The sequence below is a fragment of the Macadamia integrifolia genome, chromosome 8 (assembly GCF_013358625.1).
Source record: "Macadamia integrifolia cultivar HAES 741 chromosome 8, SCU_Mint_v3, whole genome shotgun sequence".
NCBI classification, from domain to species: Eukaryota; Viridiplantae; Streptophyta; class Magnoliopsida; order Proteales; family Proteaceae; genus Macadamia; species Macadamia integrifolia.
In genome coordinates this window covers 29,245,222-29,268,078 of record NC_056564.1, presented here as the reverse complement: position 1 = coordinate 29,268,078, position 22,857 = coordinate 29,245,222, and the positions used below count along the sequence as shown (strand labels likewise).

General features: G+C 39.3%; 1 protein-coding gene across 1 annotated transcript in view; it reads right to left on the bottom strand.

The window, feature by feature from the left end:
• The window catches only part of LOC122086520 (tRNA ligase 1), a 51,244-nt gene that overhangs the window by 21,449 nt on the left and 6,938 nt on the right, over window positions 1-22,857 (bottom strand). The window contains exons 8-12 of the mRNA XM_042655392.1: window positions 19,631-19,812; window positions 6,624-6,703; window positions 6,224-6,289; window positions 5,813-6,102; window positions 3,179-3,286 (exon numbers count right to left, since the gene is read on the bottom strand). Coding sequence (XP_042511326.1) covers window positions 3,179-3,286; window positions 5,813-6,102; window positions 6,224-6,289; window positions 6,624-6,703; window positions 19,631-19,812 — 726 coding nt within the window. The remainder of the gene's footprint in view (window positions 1-3,178; window positions 3,287-5,812; window positions 6,103-6,223; window positions 6,290-6,623; window positions 6,704-19,630; window positions 19,813-22,857) is intronic.

Below are 22,857 nucleotides of genomic sequence, written 5' to 3'. Positions count from 1 at the left end.
TTTAGGAAAGGGCTTGTTTGAGTTTTTCTTAAGAGATATAATCGAGGGATTTTCTAAATCCCATATTCTACGAAGTTCGTTACTAGCTATTTGGTTTATTAAGCATATAAGGGAGAATTTTTCAATAGGCTTTTCTCATCAAAACTAGAAGGGGTGGAGAAAAAAAAAAAAAAAAAAAAAAAAGGTAATCAACCCAATCGACTCTTGAGTAGGAAAATCAAAGTGAGTATGGAACACGAGGTAGTGCATCATGATGGGTGAACTGGTTTCAAGCCATCCTTGGCTCTATCTGGTGTCTCCACTTGGTAAAGATGTTTAAAAAGAAACACTTCACTAGACCACTCCATTAATTAACTAGAACAAATTGATAAGAAGAAACTATCATCTATTCTTGTGATAATCATCTGGCCAATGGCTAATTCTCATTATAGTATATATGAAACTACATGCTTCTCAAATTTGACAATAGGAAATGGGAAAAGACTAAATAAACAGAGGACAAAAAGAGGTATAATGATGCCAAAAACAAAGCTAGGAAGATTGTGTGGATGGCTAGGGCGAAGAGATTTGAGGATCTCTATATCAACCTAAACATAAAATAAGGGGGAAAAGCTACACATAATATAAATAAGATGAGAGGAAGGAAGAGTAGAGATCTCGTCCAAGTGAGGTGTATCAAAGGTGATCATGGGAGAGTGCTAGCAAGGGATGAGGACATTGTGAAGAGATGGGATGAATATATTTGTGACCTACTAAATAGACATAGTTTGAGTACAAATGACCCGGAAGATTGCTTTTTTCAATAAGATACCACACTCCATGGATTTGGACGAAGGTTAGTGTGGCAAAAGTTAAAGAAGCTCTAAGAAAGATGAAAGCAGGAAAAACACCAGGCCCATGTGAGATTCCAATATAAGTGTGGAAAACCCTAGGAGTTTGTGAGGTATATTGGTTAACCAATCTATTTAATAGGATAATGAACACAAGGAAGATGCCAGATGAATGGAAGAGAAGCAACAAAAATATAAGGTGACATCCAATGCCATAATCACTATAGAAGCATAAAGCTAATGAGTCATACTATGAAACCTTGGGAGAAGGTTATTGAAGCTTGTTTATCTCGGTACACCACTTTGGCTTAATGCCAAGTAGATCCATAACAGAAGCTATCGACTTTTGAGGAGGCTCATGGAAAGATATAGAGATATCAAAAAGGATCTCCATATGGTCTTTATTGACCAGGTAAAAGCCTACGACAAAGTCCAGAGATTTAATCTGGCACGTTCTCGTGAAGAGCAGGGTGTCCAGTAAATACTTGGATGTAGTTAAAGATATGTATCAGGGCATTGTGACTAGTGTGAGATCTGTGGTAGGTCAAGACAAGAAATTTCCGATTACAATTGAGTTACATCAAGGATCATCCTTAAGCCCTCATCTTTTTATGCTCATCATGGATGACCTAACAAAGAACATTGAAGACGAGGGTCCCGTGGTGTATGCTCTTCACCAATGATATTGTTTTGGTGGATGAGAAAAAAGCAGATATTAATGCTAAGTTAGAGTTATGGGGATCAACCTTAGAAACAAGAGGCCTTAGGATTAGTAGAACAAAAACAAAGTATATAATGTGTAATTTTGGTCACACTATGTTGGATAATGACATTGTGAAAATTTTGGAAAGAGGGATACTACAAAGTTGCCTATTTTAAATATCTGGGGAAACTATAAATAAAGAAGGTGACATTGAGGATGATATTTTACATAGAATGAAAGTGGGATGAATGAAGTGGAGGGGCGCGACCGGAGTATTGTGTGACTGAAGTATTCCTTTAAAGCTCAAAGGAAAATTCTATAGGACTATTGTAAGACTGGCTATGATGTATGAGGAAAAATGTTGGCCAGCTAACAATTATCATATTGAGAAGTTATGTGTAGCAGAGATGAGGCTGTTAAGATGGATGTACGGCAAAACTAAGAAGAATGAAGTAAGGAATGAAGGTATTAGAGCTGATTTGGGAGTTGTCCCGATCAATGACAAGCTGCGAGAAATTCGTTTGAGGTGGTATGGTCATGTTCAACGGAGGCCTAGGGAGGCCCTAGTAAGGAGGTGTGACATGATTCCGACTGAAGGAGCTAAAAGAGCAAAGGGTGGTTCTAAAATGACCATAGGAGAAGTTGTGAGGAATGAAAAGCATAGTCTAGGTCTTGTAGAACCTACGGGAGGGCAAGGATCCATGTAGCCGACCCCATTAGTTGAGATTCTCCTGACTTTCTGGGTTGTGCCTCTTTCCTCTTACTTCCATTCTTCATTCTTACTCAGTTTTTCCTACTTTGTTTTTTTTTTTTTTTTTTTTTACCATGTAGCCAACCCCATTAAGGTGGGATGAGGCTGATTTTTTTTTTTTATGTTGTTGTCGAAATGGGAAACTAAAGTGACACAGTTTTGGAATTACATCTTGGATTTTATATCATATTTTCATGAGATTCAAAACTAATAAAAATATATGACATGTCAAATATTTGGCATTCATATTTTTTAGAAGAATACCATAAGAAAAGTTACATCTTCTAATGTCAAGAGTGATAAAGTGACGGTTATTGCATTATCATCCAGAATTTTCTTTCGTGGGTCATTTCATACCAAAAGGACATGGGAATAGGAAACACACAATGAGAAATCAGTTTCCTTCATATGTTTTAATGTGTTCATGGCCTAATTCCATTTTTTCCTTGATAGTTGCAAGAATTCTTGCTCTACCTTCTGTGTTGTTAATGATTTGAAAAGTCAATAAATAGCTATGCTTATCGCTGTTTATCTGGTTAAAAAATTAGTAAACTGACAAATTCAATATATATATATATATATATATATAAATATATATCAAAAGAAATGCTCCCCCACTAACTCCTACAGTCCATTCCAGTTACATCTCATGCTAAAGAGCTTCTTGCATCATACTTCTTTCATTGCCCTTTTACTGTATGCTCTCTTCAGGATTATATTAAGAACTCAATGGCACATAAACCAGTTGCTTCAGATGAAGAGGTGCAACTGCCAGTCTATTACAGAGGATGCCACCAAACTCAGTTGAAAATATAAAAGATAAACTTTGTTACAGTCTACTCATAGTGGACAAAAATTCACATCGCATTATGAAAAACTGAAATCAAATCAAACCTTTGACAAGATCACCCATAATACTATTAACAGGCCGGTCATCTCCAAGTCCACCAGGAGCACTTAGTATTTCCTTGCAAAGTGCGGACTTAGCACAACCAGGTATTCCTGCATAAAAAATAAATTTGAAGTTGCATATGAGAATTGACACATAACGTGCTACGCATCGGTTTTTTAAAGAGCCAAAATTTTCATGCAAATAAAAACTAAATACGGAACAAGAAGACAAGTATCAAGGAACATCAGCAATCTTAAAGGAAACAACTTTTGAGTGTTAGAATAAGAGTACTTTAGGAAATACGTGTATTGTTGTCTTATGGGGGAATACTTACGTAAGTAGGGGTATTACTGATATTACAGTCTAAGTAAGAGGTTTTGCTCTTTTTAGGTAAAGTGATATCGATGACTCACTGCAGCACATTCTCCAGAAATCCTTTCTCTTCTTCTTCCTTGATGTACTTTCTTTACTGTTTTACAACTTGGTATCAGAGCCAGGTTCACAAGCTGGTTTGAGAGTCGATTGAGGCAATCCTTCGAGCTTTGGAATCTGAGAAGAACAGAGGGTTCCAAAGACGGCACGAAATGAGCAGGTACGTAGCAATTTCACATGCTTGCAAATGTTCTGTTCTAGATCATTTTTCTGAAACCGACAACTTGCCATAACCCTAATTGAGATTGATCTGTTTAATGTAGAACTGTAATTGACAGGTCAAAACAGTGTAGGAGTTTTTTTTTAGTCTTCTATATAAGTTTGTAAGCTAGCCCAGAATTGAACACGAATTTAGTAAAGAAGATTGCAGCTTTTTCTTGCTTCTTCATGCTTGAAGACCTCTTGTGTTTGATCAGGAGATTGGTGTTTCTACCAATCGAACCACCTTGCAATGTGAGGCCCAAATGTTATCTTTTGTTGATCTTGTTCCGAAGCTGCTGATATACTACTGGATTTTTTATTCTTCTAGTTCTAATTGCCATTAACAAGTCATAATCTAAAAATTTCTGCAACTCGAACCTTTGCTTTTACATGCTACATGTTTTTTGAGGTTGGGAAATCTGACCATTAATCCTTCCAAAATTTGATAGAATGTTCTATCCTTTTAAAATAGAACTCGATTCCAATTTGGGCAAATACTGACCAGCCAATCTGGAATTATTCCCATTATCCAATTCTACCCATGTTTCTTCTTAGCCTACTCTTTATATCCTGATATACTGATTTCGATTCCGATGCAACAATTCTATTTTATTTACTAAAATCAGATTCATATGCAGAATCGATTGCCAAACAACAACCCCGATTTCTGACTTCTGTTTGGCCTTTGAAATTACTATTTTTCCCTTATCCTGGTCTAACTAGCATTAGTCCCAAATTTCAGATCAGTCCTTTAGATTAAACTGTAAGTTGTAGCAGCTGTCTACTACCGATTTGCTAGATTCGATTTTTCAGCCCAATCTGGCCATCTGATTTTGTTTAATTTGATTTCTCTTAAATCTGGATTTTATTCTCTGTGAAAAGATCTTGTTCTGGTACTGTTTTGATTATTCAATTATGGGACATCATTAGGGGGAGGTGGGTAATCTCTCTGGTGAGAAGCCATATCGTTTCCTTATTGTTGGCTGAAAGCACACATGTATAACCTCATTTGCTGATTGTTTGTCGTATTAATCAACTTTCATTATGAAATAAAATGATACTACCAAAATTCAAAAAAAATAAAACCCACAGAGTTGATCTATGATTTTTTTTTATTACTTTTCAATATCTCGCATGGATCAGAAATTTGCATTTCAAATAAGAGGACGGATGGATTGTCATATTTTGGTGCCGGTGCCAAGTATTATAGTTTGCTGATTTTTGGTTTGGTCTTGGTTCGTTTGTATAACTTCTGGCCATTTATATTGTCTACGTACTTTTGGGGCTGACTGCAACTTTCTTCTTCTTAACCCTCTAATGATGTCAACTTTTCAAAAGTTCAATGGCTAAAACCATATGTTTGAAATAGCTTAACAAACCACCCACAGAAATGTTCCTGTCTTGAAATATACATGTTAAACCTATTAATACATAAATAGCCTTAAATCACGTCACCAGTTTCCCAACTGTAGAATTCAGACAAAAAAATGATACTAACTTGCAAAACCTCCAGAGGTAACAGCTGTATATGGTCAGAGGAGCTTTTTGAAACACATAATGACATCCATTGCTACTTTATTTTCAACTTCTTCACTAAAAATATCTACCTAGAAAAGCTATGGATTGTTAGATTGACATTTAGGAAGAATCGCATCAGGATCGAAGGCAGGGAAGACTTTTTTAACACTAGAAAAAGATTAAAAATGCTCTCTACTTGGACAGAAAGTGTCAAAGCTCTCATACATAAGATGTGGTCACTAAAAAAACTGGCAGAACAGAATGTTTTACAGCAATATAGCATGAATTTTATACCAAAGCATCGAAATTTAAGCAGACTTCATTATTTTGTGTCAATCCCAATCGACTTTTCTTTGAAGATAGGGAGACATTCTAAGTCATGAGCAGTTCTAGAAACAATGCTACAGATAAACAGCAATGTAATAGTAAGAGCCCCATCAAAGATAACATTCAATCCAATTTAAGGCTGTATTCAATAGATTTACCTGGAAAGAACACAATCAAACCCTCAGCTTTTGGAACAGTGTCCTTAACTGTTGGACTAGGGCTTGAAGGTGCAATGTCCCGCTCCACCTCAAGATCACCCTCTTCATCCCTGCCTTCTTCGACAATAGCCAAGAAATCTTCAGCCCTGACAAAATTTCCAGCTGCTCCTATCAAAGCCTGATTCTCTGGACTGCGCTTTACAAATTGCTCAAGAAAAGGCTCAGCTTCGCTGAGGTATGTGGATGATGACAATTGTTTGTTTCCATACTTCCTCCGGATATACACAGCCCTATATAGTAGAAGCAACAACTCAATTCAAATACTACTGAAACAAATTTGCCAAAGAAAGTAAAAGGGTTACGACAGAAGGTAAGAAACATAACAAAGAGCAACAGAAAAAACGAGATTACCATTCATCAAGCATCTTGCTGAGTTCCCTCTGCTTCCCAGCTGAAGTGCCCCATATTTTCATTTGCCTGGAATATTGAGATAGCCATATTATGTGTAATAGTTAAAGCATTTGACAGAACTGAGTTATAGACAAGATCCAAGGAGAAAACGATCACTAAAACTGCAAGATTAGTGCACATCAAATACCCAACACATCTTAAATCTACAAGAAGTAGGTGGCATGACTGAAGGATCAACTGTTCCATGCCAAATCTATTTCAGCACCCTTCAGAATGAATTAAAAAGAAAGTCCCCACATTCTTTACACAAATACAAACGCATAGTAGTAAAATAACTCATTATACACTTTATATCGGTTGATATAATACAACTTACTAACAAGTAATCATTCACACTCACCTTAAATAATACGCTTTGTAAGCTGCGGGACCTTCTTTAAAAAGAATTGACAAGCCATTGCGAATCAAAAATGTTCGTAACTGTTCATTGTAGACAGCAAAAGTCAAGCACCAAAAACGTGAAACTTCTTGTCGAAACGAGTTTCCCATTAATCAGCAGCATATTTCAATCCACAGACAGGAGAGCAAAAGAAGGGATAAACTTATTTGGCAGCATCAACTAAGTAAAAGAAAATCCAATTACTTTCTTTTAAATATCAAGCAGGCATAAATTTTGGCTGTAAGCACTAGATAAGAGGAAAATTATGATCCTAAACGTAGTTGTCAAGGTGTTGCCTAGGCATCCAGGCACCTTCTTGGGTCCAAGGCAAACAACACGCCTTGTTTATGCAAGAAAGGCCACTGCCTTGGATGCCTTGGCGTCGCCTAGACGCCCCTCCAACACCTTGGGTCACCTAGTCTCCTTCACAACCATAGTTGTCACGGTGCCAAGGCGTTTGGAGGGCTCCCTAAGCGCTTAGGTGACAAGTCGCCTACCTTAAGGCAAACAAGGTGCCAAAGGTGATCAAGTGTTATTTTTTTATTTTCCCTCTTTTCTAACATTATTTAGTATGCTATATATACCTTGTATCATAAAAAATCAAATCAAGTCGTCAAAAACCAACATTAAGTCACATCAAATCATAAAAAATCAACATTAAGTCACATCAAGTTACATTAAGTCATAAGAAAATTAACATTTAGAGAAATGCTCTTGTTCTATAATAAGTTTGACTGGTCAAATGATGTTAATTTACATGAGATTTTTTTATATTAGGTATAACACAAAACCAACTTTTCAACAAGTCTATGATTACTTAAATCTGAGTTCTAATGACAAGTCTTGTTCCAGTTAAACTTATTTTAAAGTGTGTAAATGCTGCTAAAATCGCCTGAATGAAAATAATATTATGGACATCAACCAAACTTTTGGTTTTTAGCAATGCTTCACGATGACAAGATTTATAAAATTTTCAGAATTGAGAAAAACCCAAGCATTTTAAAGTTGAAAATCACCCCTACAACAATAAATCAAGTTTTTATTCTTGGACTGGGGGTTGACTTTTTATCCTTTTGGAATTTGATTTTTAAACTATTTTTATTGGATTCAAATATGGGGTAGTTACAGGCACATAGTTAACCAATCTCCTTAAAAACACAACCACAATTAGTAGGGTGTGGAACAAATGTTTAGGAACCAAAAAATAAATTCACTCAGATTTAGGCACATATGTTGACCACCCAACACTGCAAGTGACAGAGAAGAAAATGGTGGTTTTCTTCAACGGTGTAGCCGGAGGAAAACCTTGGTAGGTTAAATCAGGCTGATCTAAGCTTAGGTGAACTGATTTCTGATCAGTTCCCCTAGGGACGGTTAGGCTTCAAACAGGAAGGATCAGATAAAGTGTAATGCCACCAAATTTGGAACCTTAAAATAGGTATTTCTTTAATGTTGTTTTTCTAAGTCTATTTAAATATTTAATTTAGGTTAAATTAACGACTTAATGGGCTAGCCTAGTGGTTAGTACTTTGTCTAATAAGGGGTAGGTTCAAACCTTGTAAGTTTGGGGGAAATAGTTTTTTTAATTAAAAGATTCCTTCTTTATATTTATTTTGGTTTTAAATTTCTTGTGGTCCCCACCCAAATTCAACAAATTGTGGGAAGGGGGAGAAGAGCCTAATAAAGGAAAATAGGTTGCACTATTGCAACATGTTGCTCACAGGTTCAAAACTTGAAAACAGCCTGTCCTGCAAAACAGGGGGTAAGGTTGCATATATTTTCCCCTCCCAGCCCCTGCACTGGCGGGGGTTTCGTGCACTGGGTTGTTCTGCTAATCACCTATCCCGAACCTAACTAAAACCTTACTTCCCAAAAAAGTCAACCCTCTCAATTGGAGGTCAAACTCTAGGAATCAATAGCTAATAGGGAGTATAAGAACACACTTCATAAGATGGGACTGATCCGATAGTATTGGGTCCCAAGATTTGGGTCCCAAGGAAAACCCTAACCCTAAACAGATTGGTTTCAACATGGGGGAGACCAATTGAATCATTGAATTAGTCACTTAAAATCAAAGCTAACCCCAAAGTTTTGGATAGAAACTAACAATTGTTAGGAATTAGGGTTTGGGGTGATCTATTCTAGCAGTAAAGTAGGTGGCTAAAATGGACCACCATAGGGGTCGATCTCCTCTCTATATGAGAGGAATCAAGATGGTTCAGTAGGCTTGTAGAGACATAGGATGGAAAGCAAGAAGACCCAAGAACCAAGATCAGAAAATTAACGGACAGATTTGAATACCTACTTGTAAGGCAATAAGGCTGTTTGGAACTTTGGATTTCAGCAATTGAAGAAGCTTGAGATACCACTTTTGCTCTCCTCAAATCCCTTTCTCTTTCTTCCTGCGGTCCCCTTTATGTCCGTCACTTTATTTTCTTTCTTTCTCTCCTTTTTTCTCGATCTTCCCTCTTTTCCCTCTCTTTCCTTCTCTCTCACGACTCTGTTTCTCCTTTTCTCTGACTCTCTTTCCTAACCGTTGAGCCACAAGTTTGGGATAGGTGATTAATATAGGGTATTATCAATTGCAGAATGTGATATCCCGAATACATGGAACTCAAAGGGTGGAGACAACACATTTGCAAATGGAGGTAAGGGAATTATAGTGGGTGCCCACCACAGAGGTGTGATATGTTTGGCTTAATTTTTCTGTGGAATGTCAGTTATTGAATGTGTTAAGTTGTATTATAGTGCTTTGCATTGTGCAAGTTGATATATGGTGATTCAATTGTGATTAGGTATGCTATGTGGTTGTGCAAGTGAATCCTAGTGAAAATGCATCTATGTGGGGTGATGGAAAAGTGGTTTTGTCCTCTACTCGAGATTTTATCTCTATTTTCATATGGTGTATTTTAAAAGTGTGATTTCTAAAGAGTGATAAGTGAGGAAGCGTTTGAGGGTAAATAAATTGCCCCCATGCTAGTGGAGAGACATAGCCACCAGAGAGGTATTCTGAGGAGCCGCGGAAATTGTACCCACTGTGCACATGTGAGTGCCCAGAGGTGTATTATTAATCACAATGTCAGTGACAAAAATAAGTAATTGTAAGAGGGTTGTGTTCCTCTCGTGTTGTGGGTGGTGGCAACTATTTCCCTTAGTGTTGGCTAAAGTGACAAATTTCAAAAGATAGTTTTATTGAAAGTGTTGGGTTTTTCTATCAAGTAGGGTTGTTTTGAGAATATATAGAAGCGTTTGATTTGATTGTCGTGATTGTTTGGTTTTTGTGACTGTGTTGTGCTCTTGTTATTTCCTGGCTTACTGGGTTGTTGAGCTCACGCCATTAAATTTGACATTTCAGAGGAATAGAACAGGGGTGCGAGTTGCAACGGAGTTCTTGGGCAACCCAAAGTTTTCTTGTTTTAGCTTACTTTTATTTTAATATATGGTTGTAGCAGGGAACTGCTTCATGTAAACTCTGACAGAGTATATCTTTGAATCTTAATTTGGGGATGCACCTTAGATTTCCCCAGTACGTATTATTTGGGATTTTTTATTCCCGATTTAATTAATTTGTTGAGACTTGGATATGATTTTTTTTTTTTTTATGAATAAAATAATTAATTACCAAAGGAGAAGAAAATACATACAGACCATTAATAAAAAGAGGGGGGAGAGAGGAAGGGACTAAGGATCTTCCCTTAGGAAAGGGAGGGTGCCCTAAGCAAAGCAAGGGAGAGACCCCAAGATACAACAATGCAAGGATTAAAGTATCGGTATCGATCGTCGTATCGGTCGGCCAAAATTAAGATACGTATCGGAGGGTATTGTATCGTATCGGAGATACACTAAGATACGCTAAAGATACACACATAAATGGATAGAAAATATTTTTTTAAACACTTTTACATAAAGAATTTGTTAAAAAAAAGCTATTGATAACATGTATTATGCATAAACACTAAATTGAGGGTATCGTACTAAGAATTCAAGGTTTCTAGTTGTCCCATTAATGTAAAATCCTTGTTCCCAACCTTGATTTCCACTTTAGTTATAGAGAAATATGGCTGACAGCAACTTTGGAACAAAAACCCTTCAAAAAATCATGTTTTCTGAAAAATTACCCATCTTGGCCATTATATGACCGTAGCACACTGTATCGGTACATACCGACACCATAGTTTTTAAGGAGCTGGTAAGGCGCTTGGCGCTGATGCGGTCTAGAGATGGTAAGGCAGTGCTCCACCTTATGTGAAGTGGCGCCTTATGGGTTTTTTTTTTTTTTTTTTAAACACATTTTAAAATTACTTGATGAAGATTCCAAATATAGATTTTTTATTGGTAGGTGTGTGGTTTTGTTAACACTTGAGATGTATGGGATCAGCTTTACTCCATAAAAAATAACCAGAACAAACAAAACAAAAACACGATTCACAAACAGGGTTTGGATTTTGTCAAGGGTTTCAAGAAAGGGCTTTGAATAGGAATCAAGGAATAAGGAAGAACCATTGATCCAGGCTACCATTTTGCTCCGACAGTGGTGAACATCATTCTTCTTTGACGGGAGTAGAAATATAGTGGATGACCTTAGGACTTAGGCACTCATTTTAGCATCATAGAGGGAAGTATAATAAATACTTGTATTTTTTATGTCTTCTTTTCTTTATATTTATAATTTTGTTTCATAATTATGTATTTATATTATATGTTAATATGTTATGATGATTAATGATTGATGATTGATGAAGATGAACTTAGTTTATTCACTTTATTGATTTGTTTTCATTGGTATGAATATAAACCTTTAATATTTATTTAACATATGAGTAATAGGATTCAACTAGGATATGAGCCAAATAGATTGGTTTTATAAAAAAATTACACAGGAACGCTTTAGTCGATAAGGCGACACTTTATGTCCGCCTTATCACTAAGGCGCTTTGAGATACCCTCAAGCGCTTTCTTCGCCTTACTGCCTTAAAAACTATAATCGATACTCACCGATACGTACCGATATATATAAATATATATCGATACTCACTGATACGTACCGATATATACCGATACGTATCGATCGATACTGATACGTACCAATACATATCGAAACGTACATTTTACCTCAATTTTATATTTTCCATAGAGTCGTATCGAGGCATATCGTGTCGTATCGAGGCATATCGTATCGTATCGATGTGTATTGGTGGTGTATTGATGCATATTGTGATATTGGTATGTATTGTAGGATATATATCGATACAAAAGAATTTTAAAAATTCCATGTATCGTATCGGTGTGTATCGTATCGATCGGCTAAATTTAAGATACGTATCGGAGGGTATCGTATCGGTATCGGAGATACTTAAAACCATGCAACAATGTGATTGTTCCTTAAGGAGGCAATACAGGTTTTGGTCACTTGAGCAGTTTTAGCTTTTATATCAAAGGATATGGAATCCCAAATCTGACTAGCCGTGCGAGAGTTGGATGTCCATTTCCTCCAGTTACACTCCATCCAAATTTGGTTGATGGTAGCGCAAAAAGCAAGTTCACCCACAATGTCACAGATGGAAGATCCTGCGAAAGCCATGTCCACCCAGATCCATTACCTTTAAAATGGAAGAATAATCCTATTTCTAGGGCCACATTTTGTGAGACCCCTTCCATATGGCATGGGAGAAAGGGCATGCAAAGAAGAGAAGCTCAATGTCTTCAGGCTCAGACCCACATATACAACACAAGGGGAAGCCAGGGATCTTCCGACTGATAAGGCAGGCTTTCATAGGCAAGCAGTTGGAGAGGGCGCGCCAAGCAGTAAAACTCTGACGAGGAATGTGATGCTTAAACCACACAATCTTGTGCCAAGGGGAGTGAGTGCCCTGAGCTCTAATGAACTCCCAAGCAACTTTTGAAGAGAAGTAACCATCGGAGGTAGGAGCCCAAATAATGCGGTCTCCTCTTCTCCTCTGAACTTCAGAGATGGGGGCAATGAGGACCAAATATCAGCCAGCAAAGGGTAGGAGGAGATAAGCGGAGTCCACATGCCCGAGGACAGGATAGTGTCAACAAGAGCCTGCTTAGAAAGACCTGAGCTGTATATGGATATGGCACTATTGATATGAAGAACTCCCATCGGATGCCAATGGTCGAGCCACAGAGAGGTGGAGGAACAATCACCAATCAGAGACAGGATTGCCCCATTAACAATAGGCCTTACAGACAAGATCTTACACCAGACACATGAGGCATTAGTAGGGACGGAAGCTATCCAAATAGAATTCGAGCGGAGAAGACCCGAAAAAACCCAATTCACCCAAATAGTCTTCTTCTTGGAGACTATCTTCCAAATCAGCTTGATGATACCTGCAGAGTAAACATCATGGATGCGCCTCAGCCCCAGGCCCTCAGATTTTGGGAGGCAAATAGCTGCCCAACTTAAAGGGCGGAGGAATTTGGAGCATTCTGAACCCTTCCAAAGGAAAGCAGAAAATATAGATTCAAGCCTTGAGATGGTGGCTGAAGGTAATCCGAAGATGCTGGATCAACAAATATAAATATATAATAAGCTTGGAGGACAGATCTTATGAGCTCTAGGTGCCCCACATAAGAAAGAAGCTTTCCTTTTCATAACTGAAGCCTTTTCCTGATGAGGTCCAGCATAGGAGTACAATGGTGGGCAGAAAGTCTCGCAGGAATCAATGGAAGGCCCAAGTACTTTATCGGAAGCTGACCAAGAGAGAAACCAACATTCTCCATCAAGGAGGCCTTGACCGGCTCAAAAACTCCAGAAAAGAAATATAAGAGATTTGCTTGGATTAATGCGGAGACCAAACATAGATTCAAAGAGCTGCAAGAAATTCATAATGACCTGGAAGGAAGTCTCATTTGCTTTAAAGAAAATCATCAAATCATCTACAAAAGCCAAATGAGTAAGCTTGATGGCCTTACATTTTGGAATTGGGGAAACGAGCAGTTGATCAGTAGAAATTTCGAAACTTCTAGGCAGAACTTCCAAGGCCAAGGAGAAGCTGTAAAGTGAGAGAGGGCATCCCTGGCGAATCCCAACAGAAGAAGAGAAGTATCCAGCTACGCTCCCATTAACCAAGATCGAGAATTTGGGGGTAGAAATACAATGATGGATCTAGTTTGTGAAGACTTGGGGAAAGCCCATCGTGGTCATAACTGGGGCAATGAATTCCCATCTTAAGGAATCAAAGGCTTTGTGGATGTAAATCTTCAACAGAGCAGTAAGGCTGTGAGCTTTCCTATCAAATTCTCTAACAATCTCATTGCAAAGGAGGATGTTATCACAAATACTTCTGCCAAGGATGAAGGCCGATTGGTTCTCACTGACAAGGGGATCTATCACAAGCTTGATCCTTTTAGCAAGAATCTTGGCAATGAACTTATACAAAAGATTGCATAACAAGATTGGCCTAAAGTCCTTCATGGCATTCACACCCTCTTTCTTAGGAATGAGGCACAAGAAAGTGTGGCTAATTCCTTTGATTTGGCTTGGGTTGAAGAAGAAGCTTTTTACTGCTTTGATGAGATCAAACTTGATGATATCCCAGGTGGCAAGGAAAAATCCCATATTGAAGCCATCTGGGCTGAGAGCTTTGCTTGGCTTGTGGGCAAGAATAACCGATTCAATTTCTCCATCGGAAGGGATAACTTAAGAGCATGTTGATCAAATTTGCAGGAATGAACTTATTTAAAACACCATCCAGGATTGGGGTGATCGGCCTCTGGTCTTGCTTAAAGAGGTCTTTGAAGTAATTACTACCACTGCTTTGATATCTTCAACTCTATGGACTTGGGAGCCATTGGCATCAATCAACACGGGGATGGAGTTTCTGTTTGTTCTAGCCTTCAAAGATCAATGGAAATAGGTCGAGTTTGTATCACCAAGCTCCAACTAACTGATTCTGGAATTTGGCTTCAGGAAGCTCTCCTCTTGGGCAAGGAGAGAGGAAAAGGAGGCCGACACTGCTTTTTCTTCCTCTGCCTAGAAAGAGTTGAGGGGGTCCGATTGCAATGACACTTGGATAGAGGCAAGCATGTTCCTACAATCAAAACCTGAGCTGAAATATTTCCAAAAATGTTAGTATTCCAGGCTTTGAGAGCCTCTTTCACATTCTGAAGCCTTCTGGCAAAGGCGATGAGAGGGGAAGAGAATACATTGATGGGCTTGATCCAAGCTTCCTTAACAATAGGAAGGAAATCAGTGTGAGAGGACCACATATCAAATTACTTAAACGGTTTGGAACCAAGAAGATGTAAGGTTGAAGTGTTAAGGAAATGGGACTATGGTCAGACATACCTGGAGGTTCAAAAGAGGCATGGGAAGAGAGGAAGGCTGAGAGCCAAGCTTCGTTTACTAACATTCTGTCCAGCTTACAAGCGATGTGGGCATTCCCAATCCTTTTATTTTTCTAAGACAATTTGAGCCCTACCCATCGAAGATCATTCACACCAATGTCCTCGATGCAATCACTGAAAGCATCACCGTAGGCCATGTCAATAAGACCACCACCTTGTTTTTCATAGCCGAATCGAACAACGTTAAAGTCTCCACAAATGCCCCAAGAGAGGATTCTGGATTGACTGGCAATAGCCTACAGGTCATTCCAAAGAGACAGCCAGTCAGAATGGCAATTAGAGGCATAAATGGTTGTGAAGAGGAAAGAAGAGTTGCAGGAAACATCTGTAAAGGAAAGATGGAGCAATTGGGATGAGGAAGAAGTAAGAGACACTAAGAATTTTGATGGGTTCCAGATGAACCAAATCCGACCATTACGGTGGTGGGGATAGTTTGGGAGGAGGGACCAACCCGGGGCAACACAGGAAGCAATACGGGAAGCCAAGTTTTCCCTAACATGAGTTTCAATCAAGCAACAGAAGCCAGGCTAGGGCTCTTTGAAAAGAGAACCCACAGAAGCTTGCTTTTGGGGGGGGGGGCATTAAGTCCCCTCAGATTCCATATCAGTCCTTTGGACATTTAGGCCTGATTTGGGGAAGGCAACAAAGGCTCCACAGAGGGGCCGACTGGATTAATGGCTGACTTAGACCTACTGCGACGCTGGTAGGAGCGGGTGGAGAACGGATTGTGTTTGCCATGGCGAGCCTTGGATATGTGGACAGAGGAGTGGGTTATGAAGGAAAGGGAGTCAGGTGAAGGAGATGCAGTCCCAGCCCCAATGGGGCAGTCCAGGCCCGAAGGAGTCGGATCCGGGGAGTTAGTTGTCCTTAAGTGGTTGGGCAGAAGAACTTGTTGGCCACATGAGCCCAGCCCAAATCGGTTTGGATTATGAGCTGAGTGGCAGTGGTTTTGTCCAAGGGAGGGCTCAAGGTGCGGGCTTGGGGGTTATGGGCTTTGGAGGCAGGCCCATAAGGGGATGGGCAAGTGGGAGATGGGCTAATGGTCGGAAGGGTGGAAGTGTCAATTGCAAAGGACAAGTCCAAGTCATCAGGTCTCATCGCAGCAAGAGGAGAGGCTATATTTGACAGTCTCGAGGCTTCCAGGGACTGCAGTGAAGAGTCCACCTCAAGCAGAGTACTAGAGTCTTGCAGAGGAGATCTCAACAAGGGAGATTAGCTGGCTTGGGAGTTCGATCTCGTCGAAGGAGGCACACAAGAGGCAAGAGGGGAGCAATTAGCATCGTCGGTGCTGCCTTCACTCGAGGAGTCATCAGACGACTTGTTATCTCCACTCGCAGAGTCATCCGACAAGCTGATGTCTTCACTTGCAAATTCTTCAGTCTGCTGGCGATCGGAGAGGGAGGCAGTTGGCATTCTGCAAAAGGAGGGGCATTCCTCGCGGCCATCAAAGTCAGACTGCAGGGCAGAGAACCGGTTGTGCTTGGAAAGCAAAACACTAGCATCAGCAGGTGCTCCGGCGATTGGTCCCGAAGATGATGGCACCTACAACGGGGGTGATTGCCTCTACCACGACTAGTACAGCGTAAGGGAAGAGGCTCATTTGCCATGAGCGATCGATCCCAATGGCGGAGAGGTCCGAGAGGTTCCAGAACATGGATCTCCGAAGCAAGGGGTTTCGATCGACAGTGAGAGGTGTCGTGACCAAAGACCTTACAAGATAAGGCATTAGGGAAGCCATCACTGGAAGTGGACTGCCTGCTGGAAGCAAAAATCCTCACCCTCATGAACAGAGATAGAAGAGGAAAGAAATTCAGCCGTCGAAATCTCAATACGCACTCTGGCTAACGCAAGACGATCCTTGTGGCTAGTTCTAGCATCGGAGTACTGAGGTTTTCCCAGGACAAAGCTAATCGAGCTTAAGCCATCGACGCACCAAAAGTGGAGAGGGAGGCCCAGAAAAGAAACCCAGAGAGGAATGGAGTACTCGACATTGTTGAACAGCAGTTGCTAATGCCCACTCCGGAAAAGATCGGTTTTCTACCGACAAACCAGGGACCTCCTTCCAAGATGTGATTCTTGTCATGTTCATCAGAGAACTTGAAAATGAAAAAACCATGATCTAGCAGAAAGATTTCCACTGAGCCCATTGTCCGCCATTACTTCAAGAGGGAGAGTTTGACTAGGTGGAATGGAGGTCGACTACCCAAGTAAAGACCCACCAAGGAGTTATCCCAGAGGAAGGCTTCAGAAACCAGCAGGCCCTTATCGCACCAGGCAACTGTGGAGTCACCAAAAGATGTAGGGGGTACAAAATGAAGTGGGAGGACAGCAACAAAGGGAGGTGGTGAATGTCTAATTTGAGAGTTCTAGGCCGAACCCACCAGAGGGGAGGAAACAGGGTTGGAAGAGGGAGAGGCGGCAAAGGCAGGGATCGGGGTCGGGGGATGAGAGAGAAACCCCCTACGGGAGCGTCCATGACCCCGGGGGAAGTCAAAGGACAGGGTCTCGGACGGCAGCATCCAAGTCTGCCATGTCTCCAAGTTCCATTTTTTCGACCTTGAGGTTTCTTTCTTATTTCCTCTGAGAAGATTCACCTTGCATCAGCTATCAAAAGATAAATTTTAGAAGAGATATGATGTATTTTATTATGTGCGATTCTGAGAATGTACCAATCGTTTGATCAGTGCCGGTGAGGGCTGTACCCTCACCTGACATCTGGTTTTGGGACATGACATAAAGTATCTTCACTAAACCGAACACCTTTAAACAGAGGCTCTAATAAGGACGGTTCATGATTGGTGTATGAAGGTTCTGCGGCAAATTCCCACAGATGGGGCATTTAAATAAACCACTCCCCTCGCCCAATTATCCTGGTTTTCCACCTCTTCTGCTTTGATTTGTCAGCGGCAAAAAATGGGTATCCACTTTTACATCAGCTTCTGACAAATATACAAGTACATGAACTTCAGAGAACACCAATTATAATTACTGATATTTGCATTTCTTGTCTTAGTTTTCTTGAACATAAATAATTAGCAAGCTGGACCTGAAACCATTTATTTCAAAACTAGAACAAACTTTTAAAGCATTAAATATGGAGTTTCAGATTTAGAAACACAGTTTCTGAGTTATTTATCTCAAAATGGCATCAAAGGTTTTACCACAGGTTTAGCCATTGACCTGCATCAGTCTTGGAAAAACCACAAATAAGGCACATTGTCACCACGGAGTGGAATGCTGAAACTATTCTTGCTTGTCAAAAAGTCAGGCTTGTCAGACGGAAACCACATGCAGCCACAGCCACGCATCGGTAACTATCCAAACCAAGGTTCAAGGTTTCAACCAGGCTCAAAACGGAAATATTAGCAAAACCATGAAATTTCGGTTACAAGTTTCGGTTACTGGTTCCGATTGATGGTCTCAAGGCCCAAATGGCTAAATTAGTTCCCAAAACTTCCAAAATTCCCTATTATAGGCCCTTTAAACATAGTGGAACCCCTAGGTCGTAAAAAAAAAATACATACAAAATGGTAGTTTGGCTTCGGACCTTAGATTAGTACTGTACATTGTACAATGTTGTATACACAAAATTTAGTACTAAAACACACAATTCCATTAAACAACTAATATACGATAGGAATGAATAAACATAAAATTTGAAACCACTTCACAATCATCAAATGTTATTCATTGTTCATTACAAAGATATGGGAGTCATTTGGCCCCAAAAAAAAAATTTTTTTTTTGAGGTTTTCCAAAAAGTTTTCCTCTTTGGAGTCGCTACTAAAGAAACAATACCAAAACTTGAAATATGGTCAAAATTTCATCAAAACTGTGAATCTAAACCATGCATTTTATACAAAGGGTGTGACGGAAAATGATATTGAAATCCGAAACTCGGTCAAAACATTGCAATCCTTCAGTATCGCATGCTGTTACATTTTGATAGCTTTTGAAACTGAAATATTTCGGCTGGTGTTGCAAAATTTCGTTGAAACCTTATACCATGAGACAAACTCTATTCATAGAAGCTTCTCCAACTACTTACTACATAGACTACATCAAGTTAATAGGGGCAGAAGCAGAAGGGAAAGTATAAGGCCCTCATTTGTGCCTACAGATCAGTACTGGAAAGTTCAGATTCCATCTTGTAGACTAGACTGTCCAACCAACTTTGGAGAAAGGCTCAGTTGCAAGAAAAGAAACTACCATATATGTAGAAAGGATTTATGGACCCAAACTCCAACCTTACCAACCCTAAATAGTAAATACAGAGGTATAATATTACAATCCAAATCTTCTAAAAGAACTTCACCATCCTTGCAAATGGACTTTCTAACAGTATAAAGAGTCAGAATAATTCCTCAACATCCTAATTCATAGTCACTCAATAGAAAAGCATCAAAACAGTTTTCAATGCATATTCTAGTGTGTTTTTTTTTTCCTCTGATCAGACTATTTCCAAACAAGTAAATTAACCAATGCAGCACAAGTTTCTTTTCTTGATAAATACTTCAGCACAAATTTTTTAATTTCTTTAATCTACAACAGTGCATGCAATTAGTTTCGACAAGTTCCACATGAAATTCACGTACCTTGTATGTGAGAAATTTCAGCTTGATCATCAAGTTTGCATCTTCATCAGCCAAACCATCTGTTCCTGATGTAGTTGTGCCACAGCTACCATTGACACTTTTTTCTTGTACATTTCTGCCTTCGGAAATTTCACTTGCTTTCTCCTTGCTCGCTTTGAATAAGTTTATGTCAACAAAAAAGCCTACGAGAAAATGAAACATCAGCACAAGGTTACTAATAAAATGGGATTAGAAGGGGAAAAGATAAAGATAATTTCCAACAGAAACATAATCTTATGGAAAACATACTGATACAAGAAGTAACTTCACATGATGCAGTACAGAAGAACAAGAAGGCCAGCAGCAAACCAAGCCATTGGACTGGACCAAAAATGGATCAATATCTTTAATTTTTGAGTTGTCCAATGGGTTATATGGACAATGGGTTTAGTACTTTGAGTTTTGTACTGTATGGCCAATTCTATAAGCCCAAGTATTAGGGATTTTAAGGCCTATACTGGATTAGTGTTAATATCTATTTTAGTAAGTTGTACTCTTTATTTTAGTAGTATTTCTAAAGGCTGGGATGCCCCAAAGAGTTTTTTTTTTTTTTTTCAAAATACTAGCGGATCCATGTAGCCGACCCCATTTAGTTGGGATAAGGCAAAGCTTTGTTGTTGTTGTTGTTGTTCAAAAGGCTGGACAGATGTCCTGCATTCCAACCCCTGGTTTCTATTTAGAAAAGGACATAAGTTGTAAGGGATTCTCCCTACCATACATAGGGGTTTCCTATTTTGCTTATTTCAGTAGTTATAAATAAAGAGTAGGGGATCACACTACCCCAATGATTTGAGAAACAATTTGGCCTCGAGCTTCAACCACATTTGGATAGAGAGAAATCTTCGCAGATGGTCCTCCAACTCTAGATCTTTTGATTCGATTTAGAAGGCCATCTATTTTGATGTCCCCTCCAAGCTTAGCCGAGCTCCTCACGGTTCTGTTTCAGACACCCCAAGGAATAGGCTTATTGTTGATTCCTGGGGCCCTCCATTCTATTTTGTCTCCTCCGCCCTTTAATGGGTTGTTTCCCCCCACTACTGCAGCCCTTGCCTTCGTAGGCTTTGCATACCCCCCCTCCTTTTTTCCCTGTTTTATATACTTACTTACCCACCCCAAACCAAAAAAAAAAAAGCCTTGAGCTTGTGAATTCTATGAGGCGATGGAGCAGGGTTTCTGTGGGATCCAAAGTTGTTCTACTGTGCAATGCAGTAAGGAAACCTTGGCAAGAAGCCAGGGCTGGAGTTGGTGGGATTCCTTCATCTCTTTTTCAGACCTGATTTCAAATTTGATTTCAGATTCCTCTGCCAATTCTGATCCCTTCACAGGTTCTGAGGTCTTTTGTTGACTTCTTCAATCCCTGACTCTAGTGAGGTCTGCACATGTTGTTCTTAAGTTCTATTGCGCAGAAAGTCTTACTATTGAAGTTGATAAACCGGATAAAGTTGCAGCTTCTAAACTCACTGAGTTTCCGTTCTTGTTTCAGTAGTATTTATAAATCCGACTGTTATTGCTTGACCTAAATTCTGGGGTAAGTTACTAATATCTATCAGTTTTTAATTCTATATGGAACACTTTCTATTTTGCGGCAGTCCAGTATTTTCAGATCTGACCATAGGATTAAGATCATTTCGAGGATCGAGACCCCAGCTCCAAACTGTTACTCATCCAGGATAACAGCCCCATCAGAATGATTGATTGAGGAGATATGAAAAAATATCCTTATATTGTTCTAATTTCTGCCCTGCTGTTCTGGGTTCTTCTTGGAATCCTCACCTAAGCTTCTGGTGATCTAGGATCCCATTATCACAACATGTCCAAAAGTAAACTGGGATAAAACAACAGAGCATTTGTTGAGGATATTGCCTTTCCCTTGCCAGATATTTGTACAGGAATCAAATAATTTCTTTCAAACAGATTGCTTTCATTTCTCTAAATGTTGAGTTTTATGATAAAAGGTATATATAGCATACCAAATAATGTTAGAAAAGAGGGAAAATAAAAAATTACACCTTAAGCCAGCGACAAGTCGCGCTTAGGAAACCCTCCAAAGCCTTGGTTCGCCTTGGCGCCATGACAGCTATGGTTATGAGGGACCTTTTCCCCTGATATATGGCACATATTTGCTTAATGGTATGTTGTAAATTATTTGCCAACTAATTGAACCCTAAGCAAGAGAAAAGAATGAAAAACTGAAGTGAATGCCAACTTGCTAAGCAAGCAAAAGAAGTGAAGTTCACTAGAAGAGAAGATTTTAAGTAGTCCGCACACGAATTGGCATCCAGCCTGTGGCAGCCACCAGGAAAGTCAGATTGAGTTCCCTTTATTTTTATCTTCTTTCCTCCTGTCTTTCCCTGCTCCTCTTCCTCATTCACCAATAACTTTATTTCTTTTCCTCTTCTTATCCCTTCTCTTTTTGGTTTTTCCCCTGCTTTAATTTGAGAAAAAAAAATTCAAATCACGGGCTGCCCTGCTTAAATTCCAGCTTACACCTTTCAAGAATTGCAGACCCTATGAGCTGGTTCATCCCAGCAAACAGGACTAAATATCTTTTTCCTTGACCATGGCACTTCAGTTTAATAATTGCTAGAAACTTAATGCTCTTTCCAATACTTACGCAAAATCTCTAATTTTGACCCTTTTTGAGCCAACCACATGTAATTGGTGCTAATTTCCAAAAATTGTAACGGAATTGATAGTTCTCGCTTGGTAGGGTTAAATTATGTTGTGACTTATGAGTTGTGTATAACTGTTATTTATTGATTAATCCATCTTTTTTTTTTTTTTTTTTTTTTCTTTTTTTTTGCAATGGAACCTGTACTTTGTAGATGCATGAGCCTGTTTTCTGTATTCAGTTTCTTCTGCTGAATACCTCATGCAGTATTCCTCCCTCTTTATATATTCAGTTTATTATGAGTACGAGGGGGTGATCTTTCACGTGAACATTCTCTCATCCTTAAAAAAAATTATAATATACGAATACAACTAATAATGCTAGATGTTTGAAATCAACAATTAATGATCCCGCCCCTGCCCCCAACCCCATTTTGAGTGAGTTCCTTTCCTCTCCCTTTATTTGTTTACTCGGTTCTACTAGTTATTATGTTCACATTCCATCTCTTTATTCTGCTTTTATCTCTAATTGTGTGCTTTCATACTTGCTCTCTTTCTTTTGCCTTTTTTTTTTTTTT